Below are 16,394 nucleotides of genomic sequence, written 5' to 3'. Positions count from 1 at the left end.
ACACATTCACTATAGACATCAAAATCCTAACCACATCAGGATCACTAACAGCACCATCAATTTTGACACACATTCAAGCATATATGCACTATAACAATAAAGAAAAAAATCTCAAACTTGTACAGTCCCTAATATCATTAAACATTAGACTCCTAACCAGCCAATCTTTCACTATTAAAGGTTAACATTCATGTCAATCATAAAACCAAACAATGTAAACAATCACCAAACATTTCCATTAAGCATTACACATCACAAAACACTATAACATCAACAATGCGACTAGGGTTCACACCAAAAGTCCACAGCGGCCTTGTAAACTCACCTTCCAAAGAATAAACTGATACGACCTTATTCTAAGACTCAATTTTGATTTATCTCTTTTGAAAGGGAGAGGGAAAAACATTCGTACCGGGTTGTAGATTTGCTTCTCTTTCCAGCAAGAAGTGTTCTCAGAACCTCCGAAAATGGTGGTAGAGCCTTCAACAGTTCGGCGATGACAGAGTGCGGCAAAGCCTTCAACAACGGCGAACCTTTGACAACGGCGAGTCTTCGACGAAAGCGAGTCTTCGACGAAAGCGAGTCTTCAACAGCAACGAACCTTCAACGGGAATCGTCAACGACGACAACCTTCAATGGCGGCGAGCGAGACGAACAGAACGGAACGAGAGGTTCGAAGAAAATTGTGATGGAGAAAGGAAATTTGAAAACCTAATTGTGATTAGAAATTGCGATCGAGAAAGAAATTAGAAAAACTAAAACCAACAGTTAACTATAGTTAACTGTACTCAAAATAAAATAAGTTCAGTTTTTTAAACTGAATTATTAATGAGTATAATTAGTTTTTAGTAAAAATAGTTTAAGTTTTTTAAGTTTAAAAAAGTATAGATAAACTATAGTTTAAGTTTTTTAAGTTAACTATGCCCAACCCTAGTCCCCATGAGTCCGACATTAATACATGTATCCGAATGGTTAAAGTCTAAAGTTGATATGATTATTCTTGTATTAGTTGATTTATATTATGAATGTGATTTTATTGTTTTCAAATGTATGAAGGTTATTTTGGTACTTTAGCTTACTTTTTTTGTCTTTGTCTATTCTTGTGTGTGCTTGTTTTTTCTTTCGCAATGATCACCTTAATGGTGTGAACTTAGGAAAATCTCTAGTGAGCAGGGGCTAACTGGTGGCAGAAGTGAAAGCTAGAATAGGACATTTTGTCATTTTCTTTTATTTTTTAAAATTTATATTTTATTTTTTGTTCAATGTAATATATCTTTTTATAGTGTAGAATGATGTTTATATATACCTTACTATTATATGTTATTTCTAATTTGTAATAATAATTTATATGCTTTCCTTGAATTAACTGTTTTAATATTAAAAATGTGATATATTTTACCCTAGTTAAATATTATAAAAATTAGGATATTATAAACTTATTTACAATCAAGTTTAAAAGTTTTGACATGCCAAAATATTTTTTAAAGATCCGTGAATCATCAAACTTTTTAAAATAAACTTGTGTATTCAAATTCAATAATTTTCCAGACCATGAAAAGAAAAACATAAATTACTCTAAGAAAACCAATAACAAAACAACAAAAACACAATGAAAATAAGAGAAATGTTTCTTTCTTTCTGTATTCTCTTTCGATTTCCAACAATAATTTTTCGAAGGTGTTAAAATACTTCTGAATTACATGTCAGAAGCAATTTGAAAAGTATTATTAAATAAAATAATTGATAACTTCAAAACACTCCTATTATTAAAGTTCTTTTTATTATATATTAACTATTTTAACTTCTTTTTGAAACAATTTAAAATATATCATGAAAATAGGAGAATTTAAAACCTTCTTAAATGTTTTTTTTAAGAAACTTGCGGCACACCTTTGAAATTTGAATTCTGGACTAAATTTTTTATTATATATTTCTTAGAGTCTTCAAAATACATTAATTTTAATATTTTAAAATAAATTAAGAACTGTTTTGATATATGATACATTTGGATACTTGAGCAACATTTCATCTTGTATCACTTGAAATTCTTTCCTAACATCAACAACCAAACATTTTTATCTTTTACATACAAATACCCATATTAGTCCATGAAACAACCATAAGAGTGCATGAAGAAATACCCCCAATAACCAAAATTAACTTTTATGTAGGACTAAACTAAAAGCTTACAACTTAAAACCAAGACATACCAAATGTATATAATTTAATGTTTTATTTTGTTGATTTGAGCATGTGGGAATTTAATCTATCAGCAGAGTAAACGGAATTTAAAAGGTTATTTTTATCATTACATTACACCATGATGGAGGTGTATGCCGAAAATACAGGGTGCAACTAGGAAGATACTGACCAGAAATCCAGCCCAGTTAAATTGATGAGATGTCTAATACGGTCCATTACTTGCAGTCCAAGGACACCGTCATCACCTGAGGAATAAAATATGATAATCCAAGAAACACAAGAATATTCCTTCTTCTCGTATTATATTATCTCACAGCTTTGCGTTTGTGAATCTGTTATTGTCTTCTATCTATTCCAAATCCCTTTCTTTTCAATCTTTCTCTTCGATCCCATTTCGTAGATCGGCTTGGTTCTTCCATTGTCAACTAATCATGGTTCTTCACAGAGAACTAGACCATCTTTTTTTTTCCTCTTTCAGCGACCCTCCCAAAGGTAACTCTTTTATTTTTTAGAGAATAAAAAATGCACTCTTTTTTTTTTTTCCAAAATTGCGTGCTCTTGGAGATGGTCTTGAACTTATTGGGTTTCAATGATTGAATCTTGCGTGGCCAGATCCATGTTGCTCGTATTCTTAAATTAATTAGTAATTTTGTTGGAAATTATTAGATGGGTCGAAATCCAGTGGCATGTCCATCGAAAAGAAGATAGAGTTCCTTGAGAGCTTAACTGGAAAGGTTGGTATACTGTTTATTTTCCATGTGCAATTATAATTATGTGTATACTGTGTTTTCAGTAAGTATTGGTGTTTCTCTTCTATTTGATATGGAAATGTAATGGCCGTGTTTTTGAGAAACTGGTCAATGTTATCACTTTCTTTTGGTTCTTGGCTAAATATGTGTCTTTTTTTTTTGTGTGTTGACTTTGATTAACATTTAATAAATTTGGTAATCGCATTATGAAACCAGTGAGCTATGGTTATTTTCATTAAGTGGCATGGTGTTTTATGATTGAGTAGTTCTTGTTTGGAGGACAGAAGTTTAAATAACAACTCTAATCACAAATATTGTCTTTTTGAATGTTTTGAGATCAAGACAGTTTAGTAATTTGTCTATTATTGTATTTTAAAAGGATGCATAAGGAAGCATTGACTAGTCTAATGTGAGCTATTGTTTGTATGAAATATGAATTATTGTTTTGTGGATCTCTCTTTTTAGAGTTTTTACAGCCTTCAGGTTAATGAGGTACTGCAGGATTTCTTAAAATTTTAAACTTTTGTTTACATTGTAAGTGGGTCTTCTAAGAGGCTGATCTTTGCTAATTGTCAGTTCATATTTTTACAAACTCTGAGTGAGAACAATCACAAGATATTAGTTTTTTGATTTCACTATTATGTTATTGATACTTGTGTTACCTGTTTTAGGTCACAAATCGAAGGTCCCGTAGGTGGTTAAATGATCGTCTCTTGATGGAACTAGTACCGAGTTTAAATGCTGATGAGATTAGAGGCTTATTTGCCCCACCACCTTGGGGTATATATCTGACTCATCTGCTGTATGTGTTATTCATGGCTGCCTTGTTTCTTTTTTTGATAAGGCAATATTGCATCTACACAAACAAGAATGGAAGATATCTTACTAAATTACATGGTTTTCTTTTTGAGCACACGATTTATTACATCAAATGTATATAGAACACGTTGGAAGTGAAGTGACTTTGAACTTTCTGTAATGATATCTACTATAATTTTTTTAGTCATTTTCTGATGTATTCTTTCTTTTCTTCTTTGTGTGTGTCCGATGATTGTTCCTATTCTGTATGTTAACAGTGATTGGATTCATTTTACAGGTGATGAAGTTCCGCCTTCTACATTTTCCTTGACTAACATAGAGGAGTGGGACAAATTCAGGAATATAGACATGGATAAAGAGGTTTTAACTTCTTGTTTTTATAGACTCCATCCTTGTAATTTTTTACTGTTTAGGAAAGCATTTTGATGAACCTACAATTGAACAAACATGTGAAACGATGTGTGTACACCTGAGGATCATTAGTTTAGATCAAGGTGAAAGTATAACCTTGAGGCTTATTGTTGATTTCTGGTTTGGCATATATCTTCACTTGGTGTGGTGACTTCTCGGAAGCATCTCATAATAGATTTTGTTTGTTTTGGTAGGTTAATATAATTAATTCCCTGGAAAACTCCTTACAAAAAAGGAAAGGTCACATTGATGCTGATAAGATGACAGTGTTAAATGGTTGGCATAGAATCGATTGTAGAACAAGAGATGCACTTCGCCGCAGTTCTCTTCCTGAGCTCATAGACAATTATGAGGTATAAATTTTATTCTTGATTGATATTACCCTTATCAAATCATTATTTGTGCAGACAAAGGGGCCAATATTGTTGCTTAATTTTTTCATTTGCTCTAACTAATTACTAATATGCATTTTGTCATTTATGGAACCTTTTGCTTTAGGAATGTTTACGGACATTCATAACAGCAAGCACAGATGGAGATGTTCTTGAATTGCAAATTCAGGATCCTTTCCATAGATTGCTTCTGCATGGAGTTTGTGAGGTAATATGCTGCTCCATTTGTTAATGGTGACAACTAAATACTCTATTATTATTATCTTTATTAGTGCACAGAAAAGTAAGATTTGAGAAATACTGCAAACACAAAATTTTCTTCAGGTAAATAAATATCATTAAAGAACTATAACCTGGAAAATGTTTTTCTTTTGAATGTTACCCCAAATATCAGATTTTTATTTTTACGTGGACAGCAGAAAATGATTTACACACCAAAAATCAGACAATATTTCCGTAGGATATGTTCCTTTAAACAAACTAAGACTTTTGTTTGAGGGAGTGCACTTAATTTGGACGAAATTTAATTTAATTTGGTGAAATATTCTGTGAACAGTTCTACAATCTGGCATCGGATACAGTGACAGATTATAAGTGTTCCAAGATGACGAAGATAAAGAAGAAGAAAAAGGGTTCTCCTGTGCTCCCAAATATCACTCTGTCCCATTTTCTGAAGATGACCAAGGAAGGAAGTTGGTAGTTTCTTGAGGCAGAGTCTGGTCCATACAATAAAAAGGCGGAACCAGATAGTGTTGTACCAGGATGAACAATGTACGATATTTAGTATTTCTTTAGAATATCATTGTAAATTGCTTACATGACCTGTACTTTGATTGGTTGATACCATCGGTCAACGAAAGTTGTTGATTGTTGGTTTACATTGTTGTAGCTCATCGTTCTGATTTCAACAAATACCATATTTTAAGGTTGGATTATTATTATATGGATATGGAATCAGGGTCTAAATTCTGACTAGTTTAACAATAGGATGGGAAGAATAACTTAATTCTTGTATTATTTTCTCGTCAGAGAAGTATCTTATCTTGACATTCATTAAAAAGAGTAAAATCTAAGTTAGATCATTGACTATTTTTAAAGACGACTTAGATTATATGAAGGAACTATTTTGTCAAAGAATTTGCATACCCATTTTTATTGACTATGAAAGTTCTATGTATGAATTAGTTTTCGTGTAAGAACATTTTTCTTTTAGAAATTGTATGGAGGAGGATAGATGCTTATTTTTAGTTTAACTAAAATTCGTATTAAATACTATTTTAAATATATAAATTGTATTTTTAATTTACATAGAATAAGATGTTTGTTCTAAATGCAGATAATTTCCTTTAAAGATTATTAATGTTGAGTTTAGAGATAAAAATGAAAAGATAAATTGAAAATGATAACAAGTTTATAAAATAAAGTGTATAAAACAAATTAAATATAGTGTTATCAAAATGACATGTTGGCGAGAGTTAATTCAATTCATTACTAATAACGAATTGGTGGATTAATTTAGTTAATTATAATATTTTATTTTCATTTTTAAAAAGTAACAAATTATTTTTATAATTTAAATTTAAATAAATTTTAATATAAAATGATATTAAATTTAAGAAAAAAATTAAAATTAAAAATATATAATACAATCCAAAATCATCTTAAATTTCAAATATAATTTAAAAACAAACATTAAAAGAAAAATTAGGTAATTAGTGAATTAACTCGACTCACCATGAATTCAACCTAAGTGAATTGAGCTTTAGTAAACCAGATTCAAAATCAATCCATATCAAAATTTTAATTTCTTTTCTCAATTCAATCTGGTTCGAATTTGTGGTGAACCAGATTAGTTCACATATTTCAAAAAAAGGCTTAAATGTTTACTTCGTCCCCATATTAAAAGGTAAATTTCTGTTTAGTACCCGGTTTTAAAATTGAATCTATTGAGTCCCAAAGTTGTAAAAATTGTATAAATAAAGTCTCCCCGTTAAATTAGCATAAACGGAGTTAAATTCGTGCTGACGTGGTAATAAAATCTGACATTTTTCTTCTCTCATCTGTTTTTTCTGCAACGTTCAACTTTTTCTCTTTCTATATTAATGATTTTCATAATTTTCATAAACGGACATTTTTGTTTTTTGTTTTTCTCTTTTTGTAGTTTGGTGGTGACGAGGGAGAAGTGGTCATGGGTGGTGGTGACGAGGGAGAAGTGGTCCTGGGCGGTGGTGATGAGGATGTAGAAGTGGAGGAAGAGGAATACGGAGAGGATGGGAATGGAGAGAGGTGTGTTGTGGGAAGTGGACCACCACAAGCCACCACCGCAACCTAGCACCACCGCTGATCATCTTCACCGCCATCAAACCCTATTTCACCTGACCACCACCACCATCAACACAGACCTGCAATCAGAAATTCCCCAATCGCGAAGCCACTGCGAATCCGTCACATTCATCTTCTTCACCAAACACCTCCATAGCTTTGCGTAACCAGGACACCACCGACCCACCCCCTTCTCCATCATTCTCGCGCAACAACCTCCATTGCGAAACCTTCACCAACCTACAAGGTATGGCATCTTTTTCGTCAACTGTTACCATGGTTGAGGAGCCTCTTTTTTTAGACTCACTCCTCCTGCTCCTCCCTTGGCATCCACACCATTTTCATTATCTACGCCACCGGGCCAGTTTAACGGCCCCTCAATGCCTCCTCCTCCTCCTTCTAATTCCCACCTGTTGCTGGACCTTTCCCGCGTTTTCTTATTGCACAGTTCCCCTGATAGGTCTAGGTCGAGGCAGATCGGCGAGGAACCATGAGAAGCACAGCGGAAGACAGAGAAAACAAACGGTGAACCCTATATTGAAGGTTTATTCAGTGTAATTTCTAGGGTTGAGGATTTGGGATGTTTTAATCGGTGCAAAAAACCCTAAATGAAGCAGAGACCATAAGATGAACCGATTAAACGATAGGAAGGAGAAATTGATTGGAGGAAAACCTTTTAAACAGAGCAAAGGAAGATTTAAACGGTTGAAGTGGTTAGAATCCGATTTCAATCGGTGAAATGGAATGTAAATGAGATTCTAATCAGGCAAAGATGAAGGAAAGAAGATCTAAGGGAAGAATGAGGAGCAAAGTCGAAATCAATCGGTGGATTGATTACAAACCTGATGGAAGAGACTGTCCTTGGCTTGGATTTGTGATGGAGTCAAGATTTGGTGAAGCCAACAATGGAGGTCTTCGGGGAAGAAAGAGCTAGAGAAGGCGATGAAAAAGGTGGACAAGAAGGCAAGTGTCGATACCCGTGCCGAAGGTAACGAAGGTGGAGCTGAGGCGACAGTAGGAAGAGGAGCAAGCGGAGGCTGAGAGGAAGGCGGAGGAGGTGAAGAAGCGGCAGAGTCGCACTGCTGCAGAGGATGAGTACAAGAGAATGGGGAGTAGTATTAAACTTGACCGTGTTCGTGAATACATATGAATGAAGATTGAAGAAGGGCTTCTAGGTTTCTGTGTGTAGGTTCTTGGGTTTTCTGTGTATGGATTTCTTGGTTTTCTGTGTGTAGGTGAAAAAGATGAACTCGGTTGGAGGAGAATATAAAATCGTAAAAGATTGTAGTGGACCGAGAGAAATAGAAAAGAGAGAGAAAAAGGTGGAGCAGCGGAGAGAGAAAAAAATGCAGCCACGTAAGTGTGAAGTTAACGCTGTTTTTATCAACTTAACATATATGACTTTATTCATATAATTTTTACAATTTTGGGAATCAATGTCTTTCACTTTTAAAACTAGGTACTAAACAAAAATTTACCCGTTTAAGCCTTAAAGAAACATAAATTATAAATGAAATAAATATAACGTGTTTATCAATTTTATTTAATGGAAAAGCTTTAAACGGTTTGGGATCGTAAATTACAAATTAAAAAAGGTTGGGAGATATGCGAAATGTATTTTTATGTTTTTAAGCAAGAAATATGGTTGTTTATTAGTGTTGAATATGAAAATTCTACACATGAATTGGTTTTCGTACAAGACTCAATTTATAATTGAAAAACATGGTTGGAGTAATAACTTTCCATGGCAATTTTTATTGACTACTAAAATTGCACAGAAGTTAGGTTTTGTAAGAACTAATTGCCACTGAAAGATATGATTGTACGCGTGTCTTATGTGAGTCAGGCCGTTCTCACATAGTAATTAATTACTCAAATGTAATATTTGTTATGTTTTTACAACAATTTCTAAAACATTTAAAATAAATTTAATTTAAATTATTTTATGTTTAAAATATTTTTAGAAAATAATTTAAATTTATTAAATTTTAACTTTATAATACAGTATTTAATTACTGCTAAATACAAAAAATTATTTGAATATAAAATAATTATAATAATTTAAAATCTTTTTTTATCAATTTTAGAATTTCATCAAAACTTGTTAAGATTTTTTTAAGTGATATTGATAATTTTTTTTCTTAATTGATGTTGATCGAGATTTTTTTTCAGTTATTATTGACTATTATTATTTAGATTGACATCGATAGAGATTATTTTTACTATATTCTTAATTGAAATTTCTTTTTGTTGAATTTTTCTTATCGATGTTGCTTAAAAAATTCCCTAGTTGATTTGACTAAATATAATACTAATAAGTGTTGGCAAAAAAATTTCTCAACCAGCGTAAAAAGAAATCCTAACAAACTATTATCGAAGAATAATATTGATATCAATGATAAAATAATCAATGTAAAATTTTAAAAAAATATATAATTATCACATATATTAATAAAAACAAATCAAATTTGCATTTATAAAATATAGACTTTCTAAAATAAAAAATAACGATACAAAAATAATCCTAATAATTTAAATAAAAATAACTTTTATTAACACAGAAATAAATATAATATAAAAGTAATCATTTTTTCTAAGAAAAGTTTCAATCTTAGTCAAGTTCATAATATTTCAAAATAAAATTAAGTTTATAAGAGAATAAAAAAGAATTATAGAATGAGGTATGAATAATTAGAAAAGTGTGACTTCAATGATTTTTTTTTTTAAATGCAACACTTTTGCAAAGAAATGAAGAATGTTGTGGTTTAAACTTCAAAATTGATGCTGAGCGTTGTAAGATAGTTTAGAAGAATTGAATTTTGACCCTCACAAATCAACATGGAAGAAATGAGTTTAGCCACAAAGGAAACCTTCCTGAAAAGGAAATTTTAAGCACTAGGCAGAGAAGTTGAATGATGAGAGCCTAATCAAGTCCCAAGAATTGATTTAGCATCATTGAAGGAAGTATATGAAAAGAAGTGGCGTCTAACGCAAAAATTACAGGACAACTCGTGTCCAGCAAAAAGAATGATGCCCGATGCAACATAAAACTTTGTAACATCGACATTTCCTTACTAGTTTGTTAATAACTTTTTTCCATAGACATTCAAATGAGTTAATTCTTTGGAAACTAAACTCAGATATTTAATTTGACTACAAGAACGTATTTTTTGAACATCTAGGTTAGTTGTAGTTTAATTTTGAAAATCAACCAAAAGCTTACTATCTTTGAATAGAAGTCTTCCACAATCATTCCTCTCAAATGTTCTGTTGAGCACTTTAGTTAAAGTGTCATTTTCATGTTTGAGAGACTCGATACGTTTAGCTTTTTCAGTCACAGTTTTATCTTGTACAAGTTTCTTATTTTTTGAAAGGGTTTTTTAGCTTCCTTTCGAGATTACTAACATTTTGTTTAAGAGATTTCACATCATCCTCGAACAATGTTATTTCTTCTTTCAAAATACCATTCTCTTTTGATAGTTTCTTGTTTTGTTCTCACAATTGTTTGTATGTGGCAAACAATTTGAAAGAATATGAAAATAATTCATAATATGTATGAATAACAAAATGCAAGACAGAGAAATCTACCTCTTTGTTAGACTCATCTGATGAGTATTCAACGCTTCCTGCCATGAGGCACATATTTGCTTATTCTTCTTCTTCAAAGGTTTCCAAGTCTTCCCAGATGCTCATAAGCACTTTCTTCTTGTCATGCCTAGGAGGAGCAACTTTTCTTTTTGCTTTTTTTAGATTAAGACATTCAGACTTGAATTGTCCAGGTTTGTTGCACTCATAACAAACTATGGTTTCTTCCATTCGTCTGTCCTTTTGATTGCTTCGTGAGCTAGACCCTATGCGTCTACCCTTGAACATTGTGCATTTCTTTCTTCTCCACTTCAAGTGAAGCTTTCTTGAGATGAACGAAAGTTCCTCTTCCACATTTTTGTCCATAAAGTCTTCTTCATCATTAGACTCTTATAAGGATTCATTCGTTCTAAGGGCTTTTGTAGGTGCTCTTTTGGCAGCCTTAAGAGAAATGCTCTTTTCTTTCTTTATTGATCCATCTTGTTGGAGTTCAAGCTCGTGCACCTTAAGAATTCCAACCATCTTCTCTAGGCTCATACCATCTAAATTTTTCGATCTGAGAGTACTAACCTATGGTCTCCACTATCTGGGAAGGTTGCACAAGATTTTGTCAATGTGATCAAAGTTGTCGTAGGACTTTCCTAATGATTCGAGTTCATTGAGGATCGTTTGAAATCTACTGAATGTGTTATGAACGTTCTCATTTTCCAGCATGATGAATAACTCATTGTTTGGTCAACAAACTAAACTTGTTTCTCTTGACCTCATGTGATCCTTCATATGTTACAACCAGGGTGTCCCACATTTCCTTTGCTCCTTTGTAGGCATGGACTTTTTTGTATTCATCTTTAGAGAGAGCACACATTAGTGAATTACGAGCCTTAAAGTTTAGTAAATACCAATGTTTCTGCTCATCAGTCCATTTTCTTTTTGTAAATGGCTTTCCATCTTTATCAAGAGGTATATAGTTGTCACTATCGACTACGACCTAATCCTTTAAGGTAATACCTCCGCTTCTCTGCCACTGAAATTAGGTTGTGTCCTCGCTTCTAATGCTAATGCTTCAATTTTGTGTAGATGGGGATGACGACGGTGTGGTAAAGGGAGCGGGCCTAGCAAAAGAGAGAGGTGACCCACGGTGGATATCAAATGTTCTTACTAAAATTTTGTCAGATTGATCCGTGATGAACTAGACTTCCTACTGTTAAATATCTGAACTTCGAGTCATCCAAAAAAGAAGAAGTTTACCTACAAAGACTTTGTCAGTATGAGATATTTAAATATAAAATATAATGTTATAAGTTTATTAATTTATAAAAAATAAAAACAAATAAGATAAGTTCAAAATATAATAACATATAAATAAATATAATAACATGATTTAGTTTATTATAACCTAAATTTTATATATATATTGATTTTGAAAGTATTAATATTTCAGAAAATGAATCATACGTGACAATAATAATATATTTTTTTGACCGGATAGGTATACTTAACCATTAATTTACTAGAAAATAAATTTATTTAAAAGTGAACTTAGGTGATTTTTTTATTATTAGAAATGTTTATAAAATTAGGATTTGGCACGGTAAGAGAATCTATGGTTACATTATTTATGGATTGACTAAAGTGACGTTGACCTGTGAAAAAATTGAAGATTTTACAAAGCGAGAATCCAAATGAAACACGTTTCATTGTTTTGAACTTTGATCAGTTTGAGCACTTCAGAAATCTGTTGGCACGTCAATGGCAAAGAAACCTGTGAAATACACTCTGGTATGTTTCTCTCCCAATTCAGTTTTCTCCTTTCTCATTACATCCTTAATATGAATCAGAGTTCGCTGAGTTCGATCGAGTTGGATAACCAGGTGGACGCGTTTACTGAGTCACTGTTCAAAGGAAACCCTGCTGCAGTGTGCCTCTTAGAAGAGGATAGGGATAAAGAGTGGTTTCAAGCAGTGGCAGCTGAGTTCAATTTATCTGTCACAGCTTACGCAACTCGCATCACTGAGTCCCATCACAACCTTAACTCGCTCCATGGAACCTCTGACAATCCTCGTTTTCACCTCAGATGGTTTACTCCTGTTACTGAGGTAAATTTAAGATTTACCGGCTTCACCAGAATGGATAAAATCAAACATTTATGATTTTTTAAGAATATTTTTATCTTATTCATGTACCCTTTTGCAGATAGAGCTCTGTGGCCATGCTACCTTAGCTTCTGCTCACACACTGTTTTCATCTGGTTTGGTGGATACTGATGTTGTTGAATTTGTGACGCTTTCTGGAGTATTGACTGCAAAAAAGATCCCAGTGATCAATATCACCAGTGACTCAGACTTGCTAAAGGGTGAAGCTAAGGATGGGTTTTATATTGAAGTGAATTTCCCTGTTGATCCTGTTATAGAATTCAACTTTGAGGAGACTTCCCAAATTTCTGGTGCATTGAATGGTGCTTCCATAATTGACATAAAGAAGACAAAAGATGGAGATGACTTATTTGTAATAATTCCTGTCTGCTCTCTTCTGTTTCTGTTATTGTCTAGTACATGTTTGTTAACATGCTTGATTATTGAAATAAGAACAGTACATATCTCTTGTTAGTATGTAACTTCACTTTTACCCCAAAATACCAAGTATGCCTTTTAAGCAATTTGTGTGCATTGAACACTATTAAAGTATTGCATATTTTCCTAGGTTGTGGTCGAATCTGGAAGTGCTGTCGAAGAACTACAGCCACAACTTGATGCAATAGTTAAATGTCCTGGAAGGGGGATAATTGTTTCTGCGATTGCCCCTCCTGGCTCAGGGTTTGACTTCTGTAGTAGGTTCTTCTGCCCAAAATATGGAGTCAATGAGGTTAGTGGCTGAGAATTTGTATTTATAAGTGGTTGACAATTTAGTCTAAAATGTTCATCTGGGGTCCAAGCATGGCGTGCTTCAAATTGATTATGAACTCATCATTCTGGATACAATCTTGTCAAAATCTTTTTTATAAATGCTACTACTGTTCTTTCCTTTCGTTTGTTTTACCCTACAAGCCTCAGCTTTTCTAGCTTATCTGTGGTCAAGTTTTACTAGTTACAGCAACCAGTTGAATGTTTTCAATTATATTAACAAAAAAGATCTTTAATTGAAGACACATGATAATTTTTAGGAAATGTCTTTTTTAACAACTCTTTTTTAACAATATTTTGACAACACTAACGTGGTGGCTTATGATGGGTTGGTTTCAAATATTTTTCTGAAAACAAATTCAAACAGACCAATAAAACAATAACATGTGGCTCATTGTCAAAAAATTGTTAAAATTTGTTGTTAAAATATCAGGATCCTAATTTTTACTACCTAATTTAACCATGTCCATTGTTGTATCATTTATAATAAAGCGAAGGATATAATGGAAAGCAAGACCAATCTTAAATTCAAGCATAATAGATAAAAGTAGAATTAAAGAGATAATATCAAATGACTATAATAACTATAATATTTCAATTCAGGATCCTGTTTGTGGGGGTGCTCATTGTGCATTAGCACCCTACTGGAGCAAGAAGCTAGGGAAGTGTGACTTCAATGCTTACCAGGTACTCTCCTTCGCCTCATTGTGACTAATGATTATCTTTGTCAGTTGTTACTGTCATACTAACTTTTGTGCAGGCATCAGCCAGAGGGGGAGTTCTCAATATTCATCTCGATGAGAAGAACCAAAGAGTGCTTCTGCGTGGAAAGGCAGTTACTGTAATGGAAGGCTGTGTTCTGGTCTAGTCCTGTTGTTAACATTGCAGAGTTTGTAATAGCACCAATGTTTTCGATGACACCAAGTACTACACTGTTGCGATACTTTATTATTATGACACAATAATCTTCTGAGTCGTTTTATGTATACTTGTTTTAATCCAGTTATGTATCATAGAGGGTAACCACTTGCGTTATTTTCACTACATCAATGTTGAGGCGTTGACAGCCACAAAGGGTAATCACTATCCCTCATTAATCTTGACTAGTGAGATGATATTCGATCTTTGAGGTCCACTGATTATTAAATGCATTTTTTAAACCTCAAGCAATATCTGGATCACCCTTTTGCTACTTAAAATTTGTGTTAGATCCGTTACTAAACATAATACTTATATGATACAAACTTATCTGATAGAAGCAATCGTGTGTAAAACGCAATGGAAAGAGTAAGGGCCAAATCCTTCTCCCATGAAGGTCAATGTGCTTTTATCTTAGGCGTTGAGTGCAAGAATGTCAAGGAAGTCTGAATCTGGTGGGTTGGGAAATGTTTAAAGTTTCTAAAACTTTTTGCTTTTGCTATTGATTTTCTAGGAATAACTATGTGAAAATTAGATGAGTTAATTTAATTGTTAGATAATCAAACTTTAAAATGATATTATAATTATTAATTTATACTATTTTACAATTATGTTAAGACATTTTAAAAACTATTATTATTATAAAATTATAAAACTAAAAATGATGAACATTTTTCTCAAGACTCATAATTATATAAATTGCAGGTAAAATTACTTAACTAAAAATATTTTAAATGTTTAATCTAATTTATCCTTAATAATTTAAATTTTATTTTATTAACTAATAATTATAAAAATAAAAATATTTTATTTTTGACAAACTAATTAGTCCAACTATCTGATGTACCGATACATTAGATAAGGGGAACGTATCTGTGTCTAGGACTTATAATCGATTATCAAACTTAAAAACCGTATAAGACACATGATTTCATTTTTTTTTTAATTGTGGCTGACAGAAGTCGTGTACATTTTGGTAAAAATAAACCTTTCATTGGAGATAAAGGAAAAAAAATTCTTTTAAGAACTTTTTTTTGACAATTTTTTGTCAGTACAGTGACTTGTGATTGATCCATTTTTAAATATTTTTTTTAAAACAAATTCAAGCAAACCAATAAAATAATAACAAATGTTTTATTGTCATAAAATTGTTAAAAAATGTTCTTAAAATATCTAAATCTTATGTCACAACTGTTGCATCACGAGAATCATATAAAATTCTCAAAAATACAAAAGTAAAGGGTACCTCGCGTGGAGTCGAGAAATAATCCTGGTACTTAAAAAAATCTGACATGGAGGCCTTCATGTTCTTTTCTGCAGTCAATAAACAACAAAGTGACAATCTCTTATCTTCTCAATGTATGTGAATCAAACATATTGTATGAAAGGTTTGAAAATTAAATTAAAAAACAGCAATTTGTATGCTATCACACGAACCGCTATGCAAATAGGAAGACAATAACAAATAATAGAACCACCTGCAGGGTTATTATTGAGGTTTCCGGATAAAAAAAATATGCATTGTAATCAAGGTATTAACTTATTCACTACAAAAAAATATATAATTATAATGCATTACCAGGATTAGGGTTGGGCATAATTAACTTAACTGTACTAAACTATAGATTATCTATACTATATTAAACTATAAAAACTAAACTATTTTTACTGATAACTAAATTATACTATGTTGTGGTTCAGTTTTAAAAAACTGAACCTTTATAGTTACAGTGCAGTTAACTGCATAAACTATCTCTTTTATGTTTATCTTCTACCATGCTTTGTGGTAAAGTCTTTTTCTATCATTTTTTTTCTTTCAATCATCGATTCACTATGGTTATAAATATTTTTTGTTGATGGTCATGTTGACGTTCTATTATTACAATTTTAGATTTAATTTTCTCATATTAAACTTATAAGTTTTTATTTCTGATTTAATTTTAGTATCTTACCTTAATTGGGGATTTTTTATTTAGTTAATTTTTGTATTAATTAGTTGTTCTTAAGTTTAGACAATCCACAACATAATTAAATTGTAATGATAAATAATTATAGTAATGATAAATAATTTTTGTATTAATTAGTTGTTCTTAAAA

General features: G+C 31.9%; 2 protein-coding genes across 3 annotated transcripts; both read left to right on the top strand.

Annotated features, from left to right (window-relative positions):
- The first annotated feature begins 2,490 nt into the window (after positions 1–2,490).
- LOC108326540 (uncharacterized) lies at positions 2,491–5,522 on the top strand. Its single transcript, XM_017560101.2, has 7 exons — positions 2,491–2,694; positions 2,869–2,936; positions 3,623–3,731; positions 4,048–4,130; positions 4,376–4,534; positions 4,680–4,781; positions 5,130–5,522. Exons 1-7 carry the CDS (start codon positions 2,634–2,636, stop codon positions 5,271–5,273), a joined length of 726 nt encoding a protein of 241 aa, XP_017415590.1. The 5' UTR covers positions 2,491–2,633; the 3' UTR covers positions 5,274–5,522.
- A 6,581-nt stretch (positions 5,523–12,103) lies between these two features.
- Positions 12,104–14,366, top strand: LOC108326539 (uncharacterized). 2 transcript variants are annotated; one of them, XM_017560099.2, is made up of 6 exons: positions 12,104–12,259; positions 12,352–12,576; positions 12,674–12,985; positions 13,181–13,342; positions 13,984–14,067; positions 14,148–14,366. In XM_017560099.2, exons 1-6 carry the CDS (start codon positions 12,230–12,232, stop codon positions 14,223–14,225), a joined length of 891 nt encoding a protein of 296 aa, XP_017415588.1. In that variant the 5' UTR covers positions 12,104–12,229; the 3' UTR covers positions 14,226–14,366. The 2 variants fall into 2 exon arrangements, with proteins under 2 accessions (XP_017415588.1, XP_017415587.1); XM_017560098.2 differs by having other exon boundaries at positions 12,105–12,259; positions 14,141–14,366.
- Positions 14,367–16,394: the final 2,028 nt, after the last annotated feature.

This window comes from Vigna angularis, chromosome 3 (assembly GCF_016808095.1).
Source record: "Vigna angularis cultivar LongXiaoDou No.4 chromosome 3, ASM1680809v1, whole genome shotgun sequence".
In the NCBI taxonomy this organism is placed as follows: Eukaryota; Viridiplantae; Streptophyta; class Magnoliopsida; order Fabales; family Fabaceae; genus Vigna; species Vigna angularis.
Note: the sequence above shows the minus strand (reverse complement) of the source record. Positions and strands in the feature narration are given on the sequence as shown.